Here is a 20,098-nt window from a genome sequence, read left to right on the forward strand (position 1 = left end):
TAAATAAATAAATAAAAATAATTTATGTATATTTTCCCAAAGCCCGGTTATTGTTTCAAAATTCTCTTATTCTTTTTTTTTTTGTAGTAGTAGGTCTTTTGTATGTATTGTGTAAATGTTTAGTGGATTTTTTTTTAAATTACAAAGAGACGGAATCAGCATAAGGCAAGCTAGTAAGATCACCGAGGGCAACGGTGGTAGTCTTGCTCTTCAATAACTTTTCAGCAACCTATTTTTACAACGTGTTAGTTTAATCCATTCATATCATTCCCATCCTTTTATCTATCCTTACTTGAGCAATATCAGCAGTAGTGACCTTCTCGATTGCTGCAACAGATTCAGCAGCAGAGGTATACTTGCCAGAACGGAGGGCCTATGTTCATTATTAGTAACTATGACTACTTTTTTTTTTTTTTATAAAAAAAAAAATCCTTACCTGGACACCGAGGGTTTGGAGACGATCGAGACGAGTTTCGAAACCAGCAGTGGCAGCGAACTTGGCTTGAGCAACGGCTCTAGAGAAGTCTTCAGAAGAAAGACCCTTAGCAGCGGCCTTCAATTGTTCGGCAGCAGCAGAGATGGCAGCACCAGTTTCGGCAGTGGCAGCAGAAACTTGGAGACCAAAGAGACCGGCATCAGAGTAACCCAAGTTGAAGGCCTTGATCTCAGTACCTTCAGCAAACTTGGCAGCAGCTTGAGCAAGGATACCGGAACCAGCAGTGTGCTTAACATTGACCTCACCACCAAGAGCGTGACGGAGGACTTGAAGAGCAGCGAACTCGGCAGAGTCAGCAGCAGCACCTTCGAAGGCAAGGACATATTCACCCTTGCTGGAGACGTTCTCAATACGAGATTCACCACCATAGTATGTAGAGGCGGTCAAGGAGAGCTTACCAGAAGGCAAGTTGAAGTAAGTCTCAGCCAAGTTTTGGAGAACTTGGTGATCAATACCAGTACCGACAAGGGCAATGTTATCTTGAGTGAAAAGTTCTTGAGCATAAGCCTTGACAGCATCGTTGTTGATACGGGCAGTAGGCTTAGCGAAGATGGAGTTACCAAGACCGGTACGGAAAGCAACTTGATGAGCATTCTCAATAGCACTGATCTCAGCAGTGGCAAAAGCACTGGCAGATTCAGAGGCAGTTTGGTGTGCAACATCGTAGAATTCATGTTGTTGATACTTTTGCTTGGTGACAACATCGCTTAAAATTTCAGCAAATAATTCACTATCATTCATAAAAATAAAAAGAACAATTAGTCTATCTTTGTTTTTCATTTTACTCTTCTTTCTTTTTATATATATAACACTGTCTCTCTTTTTCTCTCCCTCCCATTCTCTTCTTTTAGTTCCTCTTTTTCTTTCATTAACTTACGCATCTCCCTTCAAAAGTTCAGCAGAGTAGACAAGAGCTTCGTGGCTGAGGTTGGAGGATAAGACGGCACCAGCAAGTTCAGCTTCACGAGCAATACGGAAAGCAGTACGGTTGGCGTTGTTCTAATCACCAAAAAAAAAAAGTAACAAGCAGAAAAAAAAAAAAGTTAGTAACCATTCCAATTAAATATTAATGTGTGTGCTTTAAATATAAAAAGTAATGGTGAAAGAAAGAAAAAGTGGATATGGTGTTGGTATTGTTGTACTGAAGTGTGTTCGAATGTCGTTCTTATTTTGAAAGTGTGTATGTGTTGTAACAAGTATAATTTATATGCGTGTATAAAAAAACAAATGGGGAGAAAATTACCTTGAATCCATAGTTCTTCAAGAAGTGTGCAACACCAGCATTCTTACCAGATTCGGCTCTGGAACCACCATTAACAACAACAGCTAAAGAAGCAGTTTGACCGGGTTCTTGGCTAGAAGTAACCTTAATGCCGTTGGAGGCAACAGAAGTTTGAAGTCCATTGGCGGTAGCTGCAGTAGCATAGGTGGCCTTGGAGGCAGTGCTGATAATGGCTTTACGAGAGGCGGCCAACATTATTAAATAAAGGGAAGAGTGGGGTGTAGTATTGGGAGTACGTGCGGGAGAAGAAAAAAAAAATAATAAATCTTTTTTTTTTTTTTTAAAACTAGGGCTTACTTTTTTTTTTTTTTCAGGTATGCCCTTCCTAGTTTTTGAACTCCCCCCCACACCCTATTTCGATTCTATCATCAAAAGTCACGTCATCATTTTTTTTTTTTTTTTTTTTTTGGGCGGGACCATAATTGGTTTTTGGGATTTACCTGTGTTGAACTCTTTTGTACATTTAAACATCACTGACCACGCAAAAAAATAAAAATAAAAGAGTACATACAGGAAGACTAAAGGGTTTGTCAATTTGCTACATCCATCCTGAAAACATCAATGTCTGATCATGTTCTTGAGTTTGTGATCGCTTTACCTTTCAAACAAGGCACAGTTTACTTTTCGCTTTACAGGGAAGTTGTTCATGGTTTTATTTGCAAATGTCTTTAACCACGAACCGACAGGACAATTAATATTCTGTGATAAAACGGCACACCACTATGTCACCAGATTTTCAGTGCCTCCTCTCGTGAAATTGAAAGAAAGTTGTAAACCTGTCATCCACATGTGTAACTGTAACTGCATCATATGATAACTTTAATCACATTGATAAAACGATATAATTCAATGTTATATTGTGATATAACAAAGAATGAAAGCTAAAGTACAACTGAAGTTTGGAATACAAAATTCACGTACATGGTATAGTTTCTTTGCATAAAGCCATCGTATGCCTTAGCTGTCTTTAATTAGGCTCTTGACAAACAAAAGTCTAGAAGCATCACATATTTAGATCTCCTGTCTCAGATCTTTTATTCTGCCTTAGAGATTGATCCAGTTATTCGGAGCCGATAGATCAGAAATAATTTTTTTCAAATATCACACAAAACATTAACGATGCATGATCTCAAAAAAAAAATTAGATCTTTAACATACCCATTACTACCAGGCAGGCTCTTTTTGGTTGTGTATTGTATTTTCGGTTAACGAATCGACTGCTTCGTGTCTAAATATCTCCATATACAACGTGAATATTTCAAAGTAGAATGGATAGTAATGCAAAAACAAGCGTTGCAAAATTAAGCTCCAGGTGGCGGTAGATCAATGACAAAGTCACAGCGTTTACTGGTATCACCCCAATTTCACTCATGCGATTGTCCCGGCGAGTAAAAAAAAATAATTTTTTTTAACACACTTTTGCAAACTAAACAATGGCCGCGCACATGGACACACCGGTTCATAAAGTACTAGAAGACTATGATCTATTGAATGTAAAATAAAAATAATTACTCGAAACAGTTGCATTACGGTCCCATTTACCTTCATTTGTAGGTATCTGTCATTCAAAACACCAACACCATAAACATGTCAGCTGCAATGTTATATGTAATATCTGCACAACCCCTATTTTATCTTTTCAAACTGATTGTATTTCTCTAGAGAATGAATCTATGCGCGGCAAGTAACGTAATTCCTTGCACATTCTTTGTAGGTAAAGTCAACGCAGTCTGTAGATCCCAACACATTCAGTTGTTGACGGTTTTTTTTTCTGTTTTTGGGAGATAGCCATGAACTATAGAGTGAAAGTATACACAATCGACACACCCTATTCACCTTTTAAAGACCCACATACAACTCTAGCAAGTCCTAACGCTCGACAAATAGGTGGAGCTTTAGAATCGGTAAAAGAAAAATGCATTAGACTACAAAATCGAGAGACTGATATTGAAAGTAGCCATACGTGATCAACGCTATCAAAGTTAGTAGATTACTTGGTAAAGAAGTCTTAGTCTCAGCATCCGAAAATGGTGAAGTCTGTATTTGGCGTACCGAGCACTTGGACGAAGCTCCCATGGTTTTAAAGTAAAAAAATAACCAAGGCTTTTGGCAAAAAGAACAGCGTACTGAATTTTTTTTTTTCTGGGGGAAATAGTAACGAAATAGCTACTTGGGGTATAGCCATTCATGCAGATCAAGGATTAGTAGCGGTTTCTGCAAATAATAAGATCATCACCATTTATAATATATTGGAAATGACAAGAGACAATCCGATTTACGGTGGATCCGACAACACTGGCAATTTATTGGGCAAAGAATTAAAAATCGAATTAGTAGGCCATGAGCATAATATTCCCAATATCGATTTCAGTGAAACAGGCAAGTATCTTGCAAGTGCGTCTATTGATCAGACATGTAGAGTATGGGACATTACCACAAGAAAAGTCGTAACACAAAAGAAAACCCCTTCTGTTGCCCACGCAGACGAATATGATCAATGGTAACTTAGTTAAAAGTATTTTTGTAACTCATCAGCCTGACTCTGCTCTTCATAGGTTTTGGTCGGCCAAATTTATCAAACCAGGACATTTCAAATATACTGTATGTATAGATAAGAACATCAGCAAAGCTTTCTTGCAAAGAGTCTGTCAGGGTCGATCCACATCATTTTCAAATCTGGGTCTTCATCACTCTGCTATAAGTCCCATTTTTCCTACAAATGTATCGAATGTACATGATTTAGGTGACGAAGAGATTGATTTTTCAATGTATGATGTCGACGAAATGGATACTCCCATTTGGGATAATTCTTTGTCGCAAGAGGAAGAAGAATTTATGGAAGAACTCTATGAGCTACAAAGGCGACATGAGGAAGATTACAATAATATGGAAATACCAGATACGCATCACAGCACTCACCCAAGTAGTGGCACAGATGAAAGTCATATAAGTGAGGATGAATTTACCAGCGACCATGACAATACCATTTTTCGTTTCGATGCACCAGCAGCACTTTCAGACAGCATTGAAGATGAAATACAGGCCGAAAATGAATCCGAAAGTAGATTCAACAGAGGATTGAGAGATGAAATCATTCAGCAGCAGTCTCAAGAGACGGATCAAGGAAGTGATCAGTTGGACAGCCAAGAATTTGCGGATCCAGAGGAATTTTTTGATGACTTAAACGCGGATGATGAAGATGAGATTCATATGTGGACTTCGGAGGCTCCATCATTACCTACTCAGGATGATTGGGCTCGTACCATTGTCGAAGATAACGACGCTAATAGAGATGGATGGGGTGACGAAATTGTATCTGTAATGCAAAATAGTACAATAGATGAAACCGCATCTACAATAGAACAGCCTTTGTCCCCGTCCTCATCAAACAATGAAGAAATCGCACAAGATCAAACCAATGCGACAGATACCCCAACTTTTAATATGGTCAGATCACCCTCCTCCAACATAATCAAATATACCAGTACCAATAATTTAGTGGATAATAAAAAAAAATCCAAGGACAAACAAACAACACTCGGGGAATATTTAATGATTAGCACAGCTAAAGACATCATGATGATGAATACAACCACACCAAAGATGAGTCGAATTAGGGCTGAACACAATATAATCAGCAAGGTAGACGTAAGGTCAGATCAGCTATTGAGTATATTGGATAGAATCAATATGGTAGAATGGTTACCAGAATTAGAATTATACGTTGCAGCGAGTCAGAAAGGCACAGTCGCATTATTAAGAATTTTACAAGTTGAGTTTGAAGGTGGTAAACAAGCTTGCATTTTCAACAATGAGTGCTATTTACCTACAGGTGTGCTTCAGTCAGCTCCTCTTTATGGTAATAACTTGAACCAAAAAAAAAAAAAAAAAAATATAGCCTCGTCTTAATCACATAAATTTATTTAGGTATGACGGTCAAAAGAATTGAATCCGAAAGATTTACACCTATTTCATACCAGATCTTTTTATTTTATTATAGTGGGAATGTCTTGGGATACACTATATCCAGAAAAGATTGTGATCTAATGATTGAAAGTTTTATTGTGTAAAGACATCCTAGTGATAGATTATATTCGATTCCAATAAACCACTACGGATCGCGTATCTGCTTCAGATCAAAATTGCGGGTTCTTTATATGGTGTTTTAATTATTTAAAAACTGTCTTTTTTAAACATACATTGCCGATACTCCTCCTTTATTAGTTATTGTAACAAGACGCTTTTTAGTTGATTACGTGTCTTAAACATGGTTTACAATGCCTAACTACAGCTTGAATAGTATGGCTTTACTCAAATTAGACATCATTTCTTGTTAATAATGGTTTTATTGTGCTATTGTATTATACACATATGGACCCGTTAAATAAATTTAGAAATGACACAACAATATCCTATTATGGTTTTAATTTGATTATCTACACTTTAGTATGAGGCTAAACCACAAATTGATGTAGACAAAAAGAACTACGAAATTGAAACAATGGGCTCTTTATATTCTTTGGACACAATTAAATCCATGAAAAAGATATATAATTGAAGAGCATATTGGTAAGAGCAAGGCCAATAAATTTCTTACAATATTATGCTTGCCAGAACTTTTAACTTTGTGATCATTTTAAGCTTCGTATTTTGTGCTGTAGCGCAAACAGGTTATGATCCTAATGTACAAAAAGTCGTTGACTTTCTAAGTTCCGTAAAGACTGCCCTTGGTACTATCCCTTCTGTACAAAACATCTATGACCAAATCCCGTCTGTACAAAAATCAATGAAATATGTGCCTTCAATTGTAAGGAAAGAGAAAAAGCCTGTCTCGCACACAACAAATCTGCTTACCAGTTTAGCTAAAGATCGGTTGGGAGATGGCTATGTTGCAAGTAAGCCTATATAATGATTCTTTTTTTTTTTTTATCTTTTCTAATATCAAAACAATAGACTACAAAGATCGCATTTCAAGCAAACATATTGCTGGAATTCCAAACTTGATTCAAGGAGCTACCGACTATTTTAGCCTTTGGGTATCTGATGTTAATAATGCTACAACTACATTCTTTCGCGTAAACAAAGAACTAGGCTTATTTGAAATCCCTTTATATGGACAATCAGAAACAATTGGTGAAATTTGCATGCAACAAGGCTTAATGTACTATAGTAGTGCATACGCAATCAAATACTCGTGGTATTTTTTTGTATACATTTTAAGTTTTACTCCATATAGCATGGATCACTTAGTACAATAAACTCTCCTCCTTTTTTTTAAAAAAAAATACATATATCAAACGTTCATGTACTACAGACATCTATTGTAGACTAAGTAATTTTGGCTATGTTTTGCTACATGTGACGGAAATGAAAACTTTCGTCTCATACCCGCTGTTTAAAACTGCTATTAACAGTATTATTGATGTTTCTGTATTAAATAAGATAGGACGAGATTATTCATATTAGAGGCATTAATTGCAGGATATATTACTTAAATGAACGGCAACTAATACATAATTTGTTTTTTTTTTAAAAACAAATTGCGACGATGAGTGGATAATATAGCAGTAAGATTCATATTGAGAAGTATTATGTTGGAAAACTTTTCTATAAACTTCAGTTAGACTACATTATCAATCGATCCTGCAGCAAAGGACAAATAATATATATATATATCATTAAACGAAAATGGATGAAATATATAATGTTTATGAAGAAAAAAGCAAATCAACGTAGGGTTTGGTTTTCATGGGGAAATAAAGTTTTAAGTAAAATTCAAAAGCGATACTTTTAGAACTTTAATACCACGAAAAAAAATCAAGATTTAAAAACGTTATCATGGCCAATAAGAAAGAACTTGATAGTTATAGGGAGAATAAACAACACATCATTGTCCAATAACGTAATAACTTGGTGATAATAAATAATAAGCATCTCTTTAAATTACGCCCTTACATAAAGAGTATTTAGGTATTAGTCAGAGGGATCAACATCAAATGACAAGAATAATATTCATGCTCATAATATATTGATATTCCATTTAGTCCAGGCCTATTCGATTGTATTTCTTTTCGCAGAGTAAATATTTACTCACCACAGAACTGTTCCCTGTGAACAGACTTAAACGGTATGAATGGAAAAAGGAGGTTAATACGTGATTCATATATAACTTTTATATTGCTATCCATTTTTGATGTGATGTGATGATTTATTTTTATTGGTGTGCCAGAGATCTTTTAGTGCTTCACAACAAAAGACCTCCGTGGAATGAAGGTAAAATGAAACTATAGTCATAGTAGAATAATCTCAATACTTGCCTAGAAACACATAAGCATCTGTCAAAAATTTTCAAATTGTGCATGATAATGATTGTAAGTTGAATGTTTTTGACTCCGACATACACTGACATATTTATACATTGGATTATATTTGGCCGTGTAGAATGGGATTTATTTACCTTGGATTACAAATACCCAATGTGCTTATTACAAGCCTTTTCAATTGTCTTTAAATCATCTGGTGCTAAACTTGCCTGCGAGTCTTATATGCCACGATACCCGAAAGCACAATAAAATTACTCAATCCATCCCAAGCTTTATTTACTTTTTTCAAAGCCAAGATACTGCGTATATAGAGATACAAACAGCGATATAAAGCTTACCATATCTGTTGTTACAATCACAAATACGATGTCAGTGGCAAAGGACAAGCTGTTTTGGTATTGAAATTTTTTTTTATTTATTTAAAAGCAATGGGAATATTATAATGAGTGTTATGCATATGTGTTGGATGGTATGACTCAAGGAGAGTAATTATCTTTTCAAGAGATTCTTGAAGGATTTCTTGGGGTTGGTTTTTTTGTTTGAAATAATACCAATACGATTGGCTTTACCAATTAATTGGATTTGGTCATTGATGAACATATCACACGCTTTCACTGATTTTTTGTAAAGGCGCGAGATAATGTTCGTTTTTTTTGCGGGAGATTCCTTAGTACGGTCGATGGATGCGACAGAGCTGTTTGTAATATCTTTTTTGGAAAACACAAGCTGCTTTGTATGAAGTAACTCCTTCTTCACTCGCTTGTTTTTCTCGATGATATGAGCTGCTGATTTTTTGAAAAGGCGCAAAATAACATTCTTCTTTTTTGTGGGAGACACCGTTGTGAGTTCGATGGATACAGCAGGGCTGTTTGTAATATCTGTCTCTGGAAATACAAACCACTGTGTAGGATAAGACTCCTTGTTCATTTGCTTGTTTTGGATGGTGTCGTTCTTGCTAGCCTGAGACGATTTTTGAACAGTATCAGCCGATTCATTTGATCGGGGTTCTTCTTGCTGCGCAGTAATATTTTTATCTGAGAGCCCGTCATCTTGCTTTTGATTGACCTTATTGTCAACTGCTTGATTGTCTTTTTCATTCTCCAGGCTTGAAGTAGTCTCCATGATGAGCTCTTCTTTTGGAGTTGAAATGATTGATGACTTGTCGGCAAGCACTTCCTTTTCAACTGTATCTTCTCCTTCAGTAGACGTTTCTTCTTCTACGTCAAATACTTCTTCATCAAGTATTTCTGGCATCTGCTCCTCTTCCAACTCAAATACAGCTTGCTCTTGTACTGGTAAATTTGTTTCAGTTTCAAAGCTGCTGTCATGTTCTTGACCGCTTTGTTGTTTTGCTGGCTGTTGGTGAACGAGTGACATCTCAACAGGCACACTGGTATCACCAGAAGGAGTAGTAACACGCGGCTTCACGGAAGCGATGGGTGTCGTGGTAGCGATTTGGGATTGTCTGGATACTTTTTTGCGATTTTTCTTTCCATTGTACTTACTTGCATTTGGAGACGCCTTTATCATTTGTTTTTCCCGCTTACTTTGTCTCTTGGCGTCAAATCTTTGTGCTACGCGTCTGTCACTTCTGTTGTTAAGTTGAACCTCCGGCATATGTGTGATTCTTGAAATACAATAATGAAGAACAGAAAGAAAAGAACGAGAAAAACAAAAAAATACAGTTCTTATATACTTTTTTCTTTGACTCCCACGACAATTAATTTTTTTTTCTCTATCTCATGGAACGCCTTTACCCAGTTTTGTTTCAAAACACTTTGGCCAATCCGGGAAATACTTCAAATGAGTTTAAATTTTTAGATCCTTTTTTTACATGTGGAATGATTGTGATTGGCTGAATTATGTAATCTATCGATAAACTTATGTAAGGAGGAACGAAAATATTCCGTGATAAAGAACGGTGTAATAAACAAAAGAAAAAAAAATAATCTATTGGAAGAACGGATTTCATCTGGTCTGATAGGAATTGACTAAATGAAGTGCAAATACGATTATTTATGAAAAAAAAAAAAAAAAAAAAAAAAAAATGAAACTCTATTTATCTGTGCTTGCATGAACAGTTCAGGATCAAAAGATCTCAACAGCCATTTTACACTTTGGTTCTATAATGTTTAGACATACACATGTTGATTGCGCTTGACCAAGTTATATTATTCATTATAAGATGTAGTTTTAAGAAGCAGAATTAATGGGTCTCGCTACTGTTACTTTTAGAATAACAAGGAGCCACGTACCGACAGGAAGATTTATGGCTTTATTATTACTGGTGGGCATAAGAACAGCGTGTAAGGGTAAAGTTTTATTGAAATCTGTGCTTACCCTTGAATTGTTAGTTTTAACATTACCATTTACCCTTACATGACTCAAACAAGCAACCGCAACATTTCTACTGTGAAGACTCATGCTTTTCAACATATTCATTGGTCCAACTCTTACATTAGGCATATACACTTGCGATTATCTTCATTAGCCTTAAACATTTTCTTTTAAACAAAACCCTAAAAAGTGCATGCCTTGCAATGCCAAAATCTGTGCCTTCGTAAGATCTCTTTTGGCTATACCTATTTTAACGGGGGGGGGGGAAGATAATAAACATGCCTTTTTTTGTCAAAGAGGTCAACAGTTATTAAAACTGAAATGACAAGAGTAATATTTATGCTCTGAGTCTATTAATATTTTATAGCATAAATATTTTATCGCCACAGGGTTTCGTCTTGTGAACAGGCTTCAATGGTATGAGAACAAGCTTTTCTATTGAAGGAGGCCTTCGGTACTCTTGTCCTATTTTGGTTTACGTTTACTTCACTGCACAACTTTTAGGATACATGGTGAATAAATGAGTATCACCAAACGGCTCTATCGCGAATGGTATATATTGCAAGTGTAGCAATACAGGTAAATATATTCTGAGAATGATGTAGATAAACAGTATTTGCAAAAGGTTTTCTAAAGTAGCGTTATTCGTATTATTAGTAGCAATATACCCCATCCTGATATGATCGAGTTCTTGTTTAGCAATCTTCATATATTCAATTATTTGACTTGTTTTTCTATTTTAAATTGTGTCTACATCATTCCTCGTCTTCCAAATATAATCACATACGTGAGCTGTTTGATTAGGACAAAACGACAGCTGATAGTTTACCAGCTGTGGTAAAGGGAGGTCATAAATACCGCACATTTACAGAAGCTTAAAATTCTGCTCTACCTGGGATTCTGAGACTTCATTTCTATTTACCGAAAGGTAAATATTTTTGTGATTGCTGTATCTATACAGAAATGGGGCAAGTGGATCATTAATCCGATATACAGCAAAGACAAACCTGACAACGATGTTTAAATAACCCATATATTTGAATTTATTAATTAATAAATGTGTACATAACGATAAATTATCTACTGAAATATTTTGTCGATCAAAAAAGTAAATATCCACCCGACAGTACTCAGAGCAGTACCGATTGGATTGGGCTGGAATTCTTCCAGGAAACTTGCCGCTTTTGATGCAAGGGTGTCATCAAAAGTAAGAAAGCTACTGTTGCTTAGAATGAGAATAAAAAAGAAAACACACGCAATACATAGAAATATTTTTTCGGCCAAAAAGGCAGCCCAAGAACAGGACATAAAGAGTATTTCGAATATGTTGACAGAAACATTTTCAACTTGTTGCTGTGTAGGGGAACGTCTACGTCTTGGGACAGGAATGAGAGCTTGACCTAGGTTAGGATTGAGAGCCAGTTGATGATCCACTGTAAAAATATTTCTGCGATCCTGATTACATACGGCACTTCGAGCCATGTGAGTTTGTACACCCCTTACGCTTCTAAAGAATTGAAGACATAATGGACACTGTACTATCAAAACAAAAAATAAAATCAGAAAGAGGTTAAAGAAAGGTATATATTACAAGTGTATTACCTAGTTCTGGGTTAACTACAATCGCAGCATCTTCATTAACATTAGCAGCTTGATCTTCTTGTATATCTTGATTGTCCAGAACAGCCACTATCGTTTCATCATCTTGATCCTGTTGAGCATCCTCTGCGGCTTGTTCTCCTTGGTTTTCCAGACCAGCCTCTAAATTTTGAGCGCCTTCTGCAGCTTCTACATTTTCTAAAATGATTAAATCTTCTGCAGCCGGTACATCTTCTACGGCATCATTTTCAGCACCTCTGTTGTTATCTTCGGCTCTAGTAATTTCGTCAGCCATGGTTATATTGTTTTATAAAAATTAAAAAATAAAGCGAAAATATCCCTTTTTTGAAAGCCTGATATATCTATGGCATAAACAAAGAAAGTTAATGCAATAAGTGAACGATGTGAAAACAATAAGCCTATTTAGTTAATGAGTATAATAAAATAGTCGTAACAATGGGACACTCTGCAAAGTCTAATAATAGATATGTTTTGCTACTTGAAGAACTCTGTTTGATTACACATGAAGGACCTGTGATTTAATATCGCGTACGAAAACAGCACATCGTATTTTATTATTTTGTCAGAACTGCATAATTATCGGGCACTATCTACCAGACCTTAAATAATAAAGGTTTATCTTATCCAAAAAAAATAAATGATGAAAGTCATTAACCAGAAGCCACAACCAAAATCACACGATTAATTGCTATATCATGGCAGACATAACTGTTTTTCTCCTATGCGTTATGACAACCCTTGGGTATAATTTCTACTCTACAACCCTTTTATCGGATCCTACGTTAGTACCATGGCTGTAATTTAGTACTTACCAAACAGATGTACAGCTTGAACATTAGTCAAATTAGCCGCGTATTCAAGAACGACGAATTGTCAAGCCTGACCTAGATTGAGGGATCGGTGCAGATCGTTTGATAATTCGTTTAAACATTACTTCTTTATTGATCGCAAGGGAACCACCAGGTTGGTTTCTGCAGATGTATAAAAAAGAAGATAGAGCATGAGATAAAAACATATTCCTTTTCCAAAGAACCTATTTTGAAGCGAGTCACGAGAGGGAGTTTGGGTTTGGTATCGCGCTTTAACGCCAACCCGTTTATTTTTTCTATAAACGCGCTTTTTTTCTCCCCTCTTTCATAAATATGGACGTCGAGATTTTTAGGTTAAATAAACAAACCAGCAAGGGAAAACTTGTTGAATTTCTGAACGAAAGTTCTTCCCAAGAAGTAAGCGACCATTCATTGCCATTCCTGCATGTCAGTTAAAAGAATAATAATTAGATTGCTGCGCTTGTTAAAGAAAAGTTGGACGATTACAATTGTTCAAATGACGTGGATACAGTGCTCTTACTTCGTTCTATTCTCATTGGTAAAGCTGAATAAAAAAAAATCTTGTATATCATTGTTTCATAGTTGATAACATTTGTTGTCCTTTTTGTTTTAAGGTTCGCCTATCGAGGGTGGATATATCGAGCGTAGGTTTATGGTTGTCAAATCTGTAATTGCATGGTAAGCGGGTGGGTTTTCATTACACAGAATTGGATGCTTAAATCATGCCTGATTTGAATAGGTTGAGCAACGAGGAACGAGAAAAATTAGAGAAATCTAAGCAAGCATCCAGTGTGGTCAATTTAATTTTACCCGAAGTAAGATTACACAGTTTGTTTTCATGCAATCTTTTTTTTTTGACAGTTCAAATAGATTGATCTTTTACCCAGAAACATGTTGAAGGAAGCAGCAATGGATATTACCGAAATCATGAATGAAAATAAACCTGTTCAGCTTCGTATACTAGACCTATTTTCAAAGATCTGGAACGTCTTATCTGCCACAGATGAATTAAATGATTTGAGCGATATCTTTCAAAGCTTGTTGGAAGCCGAATGGAATCATCAATTAATTGTCGGTATATCTTCTGCTTTAAATGAAATGGAATTGACGTCGCCTCAATTGGAAATTATTGTAAAGCATATGACAAGGTAAACTTTAGTTACCCTTTCCTTTTTTTTTTTTTTTTTTTTTGTAGCACAGAACTTACACTTCTCTATATTAAAGAAAATTGACAGAGATGGAAATGGAAGGAGTGCCGCCTTATATTTATCAGCTTTTGCTTTTATCCAGAAAGGTGATTTGCCGGAAAAGATTATTATCTTCGGAATATACTGACAAAATCAGCTATAGGGTCACAAACGTCTTGTTTTGAGTGGTATTTTAGATTACTTTAACTCTACATCAGCAGATGATGCCAGGTACTTATAAAAATAATAAACAGGCCGAAAGAAATAACACATAAGTGCCTATATAGTCGTATGGAAGGTACAGTAATGTTGCACATAACCTTCGCCATCAAACAGGACAAGGATTTGGGAGACGAACTCGTCAAACTGATCAAAAACAACAAATCAAGTCAACTCGAACTATTCAACATCGCTTGTTTATTATCCGCTGCCAGAATCCACCGACTTCAAGACACCATTTTCGATCTTTTCAAGTCGTCCATTGTGTCTATTTATAAGGATAAGGAGAAGTCCGATCGTTCCCTTTGGATTTCAAAATATTCTCCCTTGGATGCAGAAATGTATCGACAAGTGTTATTGGATGTGGTGGAGAAATCTGCCTCTGGTTGGGATCAGGTTGTACAAAGCTTGACGCAGTTATCGTTGATTTTGATGGATTCATCAACCAATAATTTTGGTCGTAAGTAAAATGAGACGGATCTATCAAAAAAAAAAAAAAAAAAAAAAAAAAAAAAAAGAGGGCCTATATATATTGACGATGGCATCTTAGATGCGGGAACAACTACAAGTCGAAGCTATGGCGTTAAAGGTGATGGACCACACGAACAAGTCGCAAATCTCGGCGTGGATATACTTTTGAGATTGTTTAAATACCACGATGTTGTACGCGGGGAAATTCTTGAACAAATTACATCACGTATTGTATCAAGATCGGACAATGCAAAAGATTTCCTCAGGTTACTCGAAAACATTATTAGAGAATATCCAGACGCCGTCGAAAATTATCTCACCAACGTAAGATGATGATATGTATAAATAAGTGGGAACCTCGAAAAAAAAAATTAATCTCTTGATTAGATTAAGGATACGTTAGATTTCCTCTCGTTTTTACCTTTGGCGACCGCACAACATTTACTGGCGGCAATCCAACCTATCGCAAAGACAAACGAGCATTTCAGGGACGGATTAATTTTGGTTCTTCGTAAGAGTTTATTTGCAAAGTAAGTTTCTTCTCAATATTGCGCCTGTACTTTTCCGTGGCTAACATTTTTGTCTGTTCGTTAGGGATACAGATGGCCGTCAAATGGCGGTGGGTGGATTTTTAAATATTTTAAATGATCAACTTACAGAAATTGCCAGCGGCGAAAATGATGGACAGGCCACTGCTACTTCTGAAGGTGTAGCCTTTGAAATCTTGGGTAAGATGGATGTCGATGGAGAGAGAGATAACGAGCGAACCCCAATTCTCATATATCGCACTAGGATTATTGAGAAGATGTTTTAGTCAACAATGCGAGATTAGAACCAGTGCGTATCAAGGGCTAGGATCACTCAGCCAGCAATACCCATCATTTGCAGGAGATATTTTCGAATTACTTTACGCTCAGGTAAATGCAGATCAAAACACTTTTTATGTCATTAACCAACACATTCTTTTTTTTTTTTAAAAAAAAAAAGTTCGTTAAAAACTTTGAAAGAGATCCCAGTAGCACAAACCCAATCAAACTCGAAGTCTGTGTAGAAAATGCAACTAATGGAGGTTATCCTAAAATCTTGGAGCCGATCCATATTCTTTTAGCCAATACATTAAAAGCAATGAATGCCATCCATGTCAAAAGTCTGCCTTCTGTGACACGGGACACTCTGTCGCTATTCAAAGCCAATATGAAATCCTTTGTCTTGAGACTGTCAAGAGCCACTTTGGAGGATTTCGAACTCTTGAATGCTAGCTCTGATATGGCTACCCATATCGGACTAAGAAATACTCAGTACGCATCTCTTTTGGTGGGAGCTTATGAGGTAAGACATTTTTCTTTAAATCAAGTACATGTTTACTTACAGTCTTTCTTTTTTTTCAGGTAGCAATGGAATACGAGTATACGGATAAAGGATTGACAAAGAAGTCCAGTGAAATGATTGGCATACTATATAAAAAACGCAAAGCTCTTATGGGACTCCTCACAGGCTCTACTAACGACAAGGGTAAAAAGAACTCCGGATTTCAAGTTCGATCCTGTGTTAGTTTAGACTTTATTTCAACCTTGCTTTTGAACATGTTTTCAAAAGAAGAGACAGATACTCCTGCTCATGAGTTACGAAAAGATATAGATATGGTGCAGTTCATAGTTACCAGTACCTGCGATAGTCTTAGATCCGTAAGTCTTCGTTTCTAACTTCTTCTTTTCTTATTATATTAATTTTCTCTCTCTCTTTTTCAAAAGTCCATTGATGATGAATATTCTCAAGAAGATGACAGTCATTTCAAATTATGTGTCGATATCTGTCAAACGTACATGCATATACTAACCAAAGAAGACTCGGATAGTACATACGCTAACCAAAACTCCACGAAAAAGGCACCTTCTGTACTTGTATCTATTGCAGCTTCGATCCTTTCTATCTTTGAAATCGTGAACAACGTTTGGCCCAAGAAATTTGTTGAATTTTTAAATCAGGTATTGGATACTTCAGAAGAAACCAGTCAACCTCACAACCCTATCAAAAAATCTAGAAACAGAGTGATTGTGGAGGTCGTGCTTGAATTAAAAGAAGTTGTAACAAGGTACTTGTCAGGACGCACACCTATCTATAAGGAAGTCTCGGGTATTATGCACATCACGTCATTCTTGATCGACAGGCTGGATAAGAAAAACGAAGATTATACAGCTAGATCACTACATGTGGTCAAATGGCTCAATAACTTAGCCAGAGAAAGACCAATTGAAGATTCAGTTCTTGCAAAAGACATTATGTCCCTGTTGATCCGATCTTGTGCAAGTGTAGGCGAACTAGATCATGTTCAAAGTATCTGTGAAGATATACATTTGTTTACAGGCGATTTAGAAACGGGTGTAGCAAATGATAGCCAAATAGAACCTGATATCACGTACCAAATCATCAATCTCAAAACATTCTCCACCATCACTACCCAGATATTCGAATTCCTGGACTCCTCACTGGATGATCTGACCTGGTGTACCGGTCGCTTAAAATTGTGTGGTTTGTTTATTTTACAGTGCCACTTGCATTCATATTATTTAACTGTATTTCGAATTTTGCAGCGGCAGGACCTGATGAGGATACAATAAGAATATTTGAAAAGGAGTACTGTAAACGACTTATTTCACTCATGATTATTCTAAGCGAGTTGGTAAAGGCTGTACTAACTGATGTACATGCAGAAAGCTTATTTAAGACACTTGTCAAAGCTTACAGGACGTTGCATACATTTGTGAAATATGTAAGTGTTGCCATACAACCCCCTCCAGTCTATTTCATAGTACTAACATCACCTTTTTTTTTTTTAAAAAAAAAAAAGAAAATCGTCTATCCTCAGGATATATCACCTGATTTCATCAATGTAATTAGTAAAGCAGGTACTGAAATTACCGAAAGAATGTACAAGTTCTTGACTGTGTACGGACAATCCCAACAACAGGAAAATGTCAGTGTGAAAAAGAAGGGTAAAAAGAAGGAAGTCAATTTGAAACAAAGAGCCAAAATTCAAAGGGAATCCAGAATGATTCCCAATTTGATTTTTGCAGTGGAACAATTTGAACGTCATTTGATCCAATTAAGCAGGAAATCCAGGGTAGACTTTATGCAGTACATGAAACGTAGTACCTCTCGAGATTTCAAGATACAAATGAGTCTCATCAATCAAGAGAGCTCGGAAGAAGAAGAAGAGGATGAGAAAGCAAAGACAGAAGCTGTTTCCAATGACAGCGAAACGGAGGAGAATGAAGGTCCCTCTACAAAACGTGCACGAAGAGACTCATAAAGAGTACTGAGAAAGAAGAATACAAAAAAAATAAATAAAGATAACCCTTTGGTTGATTTGCAACATTTATTAACCCCACACACTATTCTTCCTTGTTGTAATATAAACTAAACGCATCCAAAGTTGTCGTGATGACGGCAACAAGAATTTCCATACCAATCAACCAAATAACAATCCATTCTAAATGCTCACCTAAAAAAAAAGAAAAAGAAAGTTTATGCATCAGTAAAACCCTCCCTTTTGCTTTGTTTGTCCTCTATTACCGTGAGAACTATTTAAATGATCTTTCAACATTTCTAATAAATCGCTAATGACTTCTACACGTTGATTTAATAATTCTACACGCTGAGATATCTCTAAATAGCTTCTGATGGCGCTATAAAGAGGTTCCAAAACTGGTTCTGACCAAAAAATTTCGGGGGTATCCAAGATATTCGAAACAAGATTGACATTGATTCTCATGATAAATAACTGTCCAACCTTTTTAGTGATAGCAGTTCTAAATAGTATATGTAGAAGATTAGCACGGGGAAAAAAAGAAGATTATAGTGTTTGTGTGTGTGTGTGCCTTACCTGGACATTTGGATGTTTCCACTTTCGGCCATGACTTGGGGTATATACTTTGTATCATTGATGGTATCATCAATCAAGCGTTCGAATAAAGTCATCTTGACGCTTTGAGCAATAGCATGCGAGATAGTCAATTTAACTAGATAATTCGAGGGATGACGCAGGGTGATAATGTCATTATAGATACGAGGCTGATAATATTCATTGTAGTAATAGCGAAATTCCTCGGTTTCGACATCATCAGGCTCTAATTGCTCTTCCTCGAAAGGCTCTAATTCCTTTAATATCGAAAGTTCTTCTTCCAACGTCATACCCCAAAACACAACGACACCATAATCAAACAGGAACATTTCAGGTAATATTAAAACCGACGTCTGTCCTTTTTTTAATGAAGAAGGTGGTAATGGATTTAACGTATAGGGTGTATACACACTACACACACACACACACACACAAAAAAACTATGCGTTAACCCCCTTTCTTTATATATATATATGTATAAGAGATTACAACGTACCACTCATCAAATCGTTTTGGTGCAGTACTGTTTGTTCTTCTTTTTGAACGCAAATACTTGAATAAATCATCCATATGATAGGCACTAGGGACACACATCAATAATAATCCAATTTTATATTTTGTGTCTTACTCACCTAGCTGTACAATAAGCAGTTGCACGAGACAATTCGTTTCTGTCCAGATTATTCAAACGTTCTGCTTCAATGCGAGCAGAGCCATGAGGAATCTGAGCTAATTGGGTATAGACGTCGGCATCAAACAGATTCTCTTCTACAGTTCTTGCATCGTCATTGTCAGGAAACAATTTCAGTTTTTGCGAGACTTTGGTGGTACGGTTGGGTTGCTTGGGCTTAACAGGTTTAGCCACTACAGCTGTACTTTTGCTGGGAAAGGTTGCATAATCCACTTCTTGAGGTACTAATAAAGGTTCAGCATCACCACTTGGGTATTGTCGACGACGTAACGTGGAAGCCATTTTTTTTTTCTGGTAAAAAAAAAAAAAAAGAAAGAAATAGAATTTTTTTTTTATATATCATACTTGGATCTGCAGGCAGTCTATGCCTTTTCCGGAAGATACAGATGTGACAGTCTATGTTACATACACGTGCAGCACAACTTGTCTTCTTGACAAGCTACCCAACTTGCGTTTACAGTTAGAATAAACCACAATTGTATTGTCCTCTTTGTAATTCAACAATGGAAAGATTTTAATTTTCAATCACAGTTTTGTAAATGATATAGAGTAACCGCTGATAGATGGCTTCCACTCTTAGAAGAGTCATCATCACAACAAGGGAAGTTATGCCAGAATCATTAAGCCGCCGCTGCAATTCTACTTTTTTGTGATATTGTTTGCAGTCAAAATCAGGTACAGAACAAAAACTAAAGGAATGGTGAATAGGGTGACCCACAGTGTCCACCCTAGATGTGCACG

The 20,098-nt window shown here is 36.3% G+C and overlaps 9 protein-coding genes across 9 annotated transcripts; 4 read left to right on the forward strand and 5 right to left on the reverse strand.

Annotated features, from left to right (window-relative positions):
- Window position 1: 1 nt before the first annotated feature.
- EV154DRAFT_531956 (Metalloenzyme, LuxS/M16 peptidase-like protein) lies at window positions 2-2,126 on the reverse strand. Its single transcript, XM_051603860.1, has 5 exons — window positions 1,740-2,126; window positions 1,374-1,495; window positions 437-1,226; window positions 293-373; window positions 2-229 (listed from the first exon to the last, which is right to left on the reverse strand). Exons 1-5 carry the CDS (start codon window positions 1,971-1,973, stop codon window positions 140-142), a joined length of 1,317 nt encoding a protein of 438 aa, XP_051450630.1. The 5' UTR covers window positions 1,974-2,126; the 3' UTR covers window positions 2-139.
- A 1,442-nt stretch (window positions 2,127-3,568) lies between these two features.
- Window positions 3,569-4,282, forward strand: EV154DRAFT_540926 (WD40-repeat-containing domain protein; the record flags this gene model as incomplete). The annotated part of the gene is made up of 3 exons (XM_051604456.1): window positions 3,569-3,682; window positions 3,736-3,863; window positions 3,934-4,282. The coding sequence occupies 3 exons, from the start codon at window positions 3,569-3,571 to the stop codon at window positions 4,280-4,282; spliced, it is 591 nt and encodes a 196-aa protein (XP_051450631.1).
- A 2,099-nt stretch (window positions 4,283-6,381) lies between these two features.
- On the forward strand, window positions 6,382-7,028 carry EV154DRAFT_571621 (uncharacterized protein; the record flags this gene model as incomplete). Its single annotated transcript, XM_051606277.1, has 3 exons — window positions 6,382-6,673; window positions 6,732-6,947; window positions 7,015-7,028. The coding sequence occupies 3 exons, from the start codon at window positions 6,382-6,384 to the stop codon at window positions 7,026-7,028; spliced, it is 522 nt and encodes a 173-aa protein (XP_051450632.1).
- A 1,130-nt stretch (window positions 7,029-8,158) lies between these two features.
- On the forward strand, window positions 8,159-8,350 carry EV154DRAFT_432347 (uncharacterized protein; the record flags this gene model as incomplete). The annotated part of the gene is made up of 1 exon (XM_051596666.1): window positions 8,159-8,350. One exon carries the CDS (start codon window positions 8,159-8,161, stop codon window positions 8,348-8,350), a length of 192 nt encoding a protein of 63 aa, XP_051450633.1.
- A 240-nt stretch (window positions 8,351-8,590) lies between these two features.
- Window positions 8,591-9,718, reverse strand: EV154DRAFT_488297 (uncharacterized protein; the record flags this gene model as incomplete). Its single annotated transcript, XM_051599087.1, has 1 exon — window positions 8,591-9,718. One exon carries the CDS (start codon window positions 9,716-9,718, stop codon window positions 8,591-8,593), a length of 1,128 nt encoding a protein of 375 aa, XP_051450634.1.
- A 576-nt stretch (window positions 9,719-10,294) lies between these two features.
- On the reverse strand, window positions 10,295-11,147 carry EV154DRAFT_556956 (uncharacterized protein; the record flags this gene model as incomplete). The annotated part of the gene is made up of 2 exons (XM_051605390.1): window positions 10,295-10,526; window positions 10,924-11,147. 2 exons carry the CDS (start codon window positions 11,145-11,147, stop codon window positions 10,295-10,297), a joined length of 456 nt encoding a protein of 151 aa, XP_051450635.1.
- A 371-nt stretch (window positions 11,148-11,518) lies between these two features.
- On the reverse strand, window positions 11,519-12,332 carry EV154DRAFT_488299 (uncharacterized protein; the record flags this gene model as incomplete). Its single annotated transcript, XM_051599088.1, has 2 exons — window positions 11,519-11,976; window positions 12,041-12,332. The coding sequence occupies 2 exons, from the start codon at window positions 12,330-12,332 to the stop codon at window positions 11,519-11,521; spliced, it is 750 nt and encodes a 249-aa protein (XP_051450636.1).
- A 772-nt stretch (window positions 12,333-13,104) lies between these two features.
- EV154DRAFT_531965 (FANCI solenoid 4-domain-containing protein) lies at window positions 13,105-18,102 on the forward strand. The gene is made up of 17 exons (XM_051603861.1): window positions 13,105-13,284; window positions 13,339-13,426; window positions 13,503-13,566; window positions 13,628-13,703; window positions 13,759-14,036; window positions 14,113-14,182; window positions 14,239-14,306; window positions 14,363-14,754; window positions 14,845-15,089; window positions 15,153-15,295; window positions 15,360-15,493; window positions 15,558-15,682; window positions 15,753-16,094; window positions 16,154-16,450; window positions 16,517-17,294; window positions 17,357-17,535; window positions 17,614-18,102. The coding sequence occupies exons 1-17, from the start codon at window positions 13,201-13,203 to the stop codon at window positions 18,073-18,075; spliced, it is 3,825 nt and encodes a 1,274-aa protein (XP_051450637.1). The 5' UTR covers window positions 13,105-13,200; the 3' UTR covers window positions 18,076-18,102.
- EV154DRAFT_556959 (uncharacterized protein) lies at window positions 18,103-19,677 on the reverse strand. The gene is made up of 5 exons (XM_051605391.1): window positions 19,299-19,677; window positions 19,163-19,246; window positions 18,649-19,077; window positions 18,339-18,574; window positions 18,103-18,267 (listed from the first exon to the last, which is right to left on the reverse strand). The coding sequence occupies exons 1-5, from the start codon at window positions 19,637-19,639 to the stop codon at window positions 18,158-18,160; spliced, it is 1,200 nt and encodes a 399-aa protein (XP_051450638.1). The 5' UTR covers window positions 19,640-19,677; the 3' UTR covers window positions 18,103-18,157.
- Between the last annotated feature and the right edge of the window lie 421 nt (window positions 19,678-20,098).

This window comes from Mucor mucedo, assembly GCF_025094135.1.
Source record: "Mucor mucedo strain NRRL 3635 chromosome Unknown EV154scaffold_237, whole genome shotgun sequence".
NCBI classification, from domain to species: domain Eukaryota; kingdom Fungi; phylum Mucoromycota; class Mucoromycetes; order Mucorales; family Mucoraceae; genus Mucor; species Mucor mucedo.

What these genes read in the sequence shown, in the direction of transcription:
- EV154DRAFT_556959 (XM_051605391.1), bottom strand. Translation starts at nt 19,639, where the DNA reads ATGGCTTCCACGTTACGTCGTCGACAATACCCAAGTGGTGATGCTGAA. An exon ending in CCAAAACGATTTGATGAGTG is followed by an intron (nt 19,078 to 19,162) that starts GTACGTTGTAAT and finishes GTGTGTGTGTAG; the next exon opens with TGTGTATACACCCTATACGT. An exon ending in TCATTTAAATAGTTCTCACG is followed by an intron (nt 18,268 to 18,338) that starts GTAATAGAGGAC and finishes CTTTTTTTTTAG; the next exon opens with GTGAGCATTTAGAATGGATT.
- EV154DRAFT_531956 (XM_051603860.1), bottom strand. Translation starts at nt 1,973, where the DNA reads ATGTTGGCCGCCTCTCGTAAAGCCATTATCAGCACTGCCTCCAAGGCC. An exon ending in TCCAAACCCTCGGTGTCCAG is followed by an intron (nt 374 to 436) that starts GTAAGGATTTTT and finishes TAATGAACATAG; the next exon opens with GCCCTCCGTTCTGGCAAGTA. An exon ending in CTACTGCTGATATTGCTCAA is followed by an intron (nt 230 to 292) that starts GTAAGGATAGAT and finishes TTGTAAAAATAG; the next exon opens with GTTGCTGAAAAGTTATTGAA.
- EV154DRAFT_531965 (XM_051603861.1), top strand. Translation starts at nt 13,201, where the DNA reads ATGGACGTCGAGATTTTTAGGTTAAATAAACAAACCAGCAAGGGAAAA. An exon ending in TGTAGCCTTTGAAATCTTGG is followed by an intron (nt 15,494 to 15,557) that starts GTAAGATGGATG and finishes ATATCGCACTAG; the next exon opens with GATTATTGAGAAGATGTTTT. An exon ending in CGGTCGCTTAAAATTGTGTG is followed by an intron (nt 17,295 to 17,356) that starts GTTTGTTTATTT and finishes CGAATTTTGCAG; the next exon opens with CGGCAGGACCTGATGAGGAT.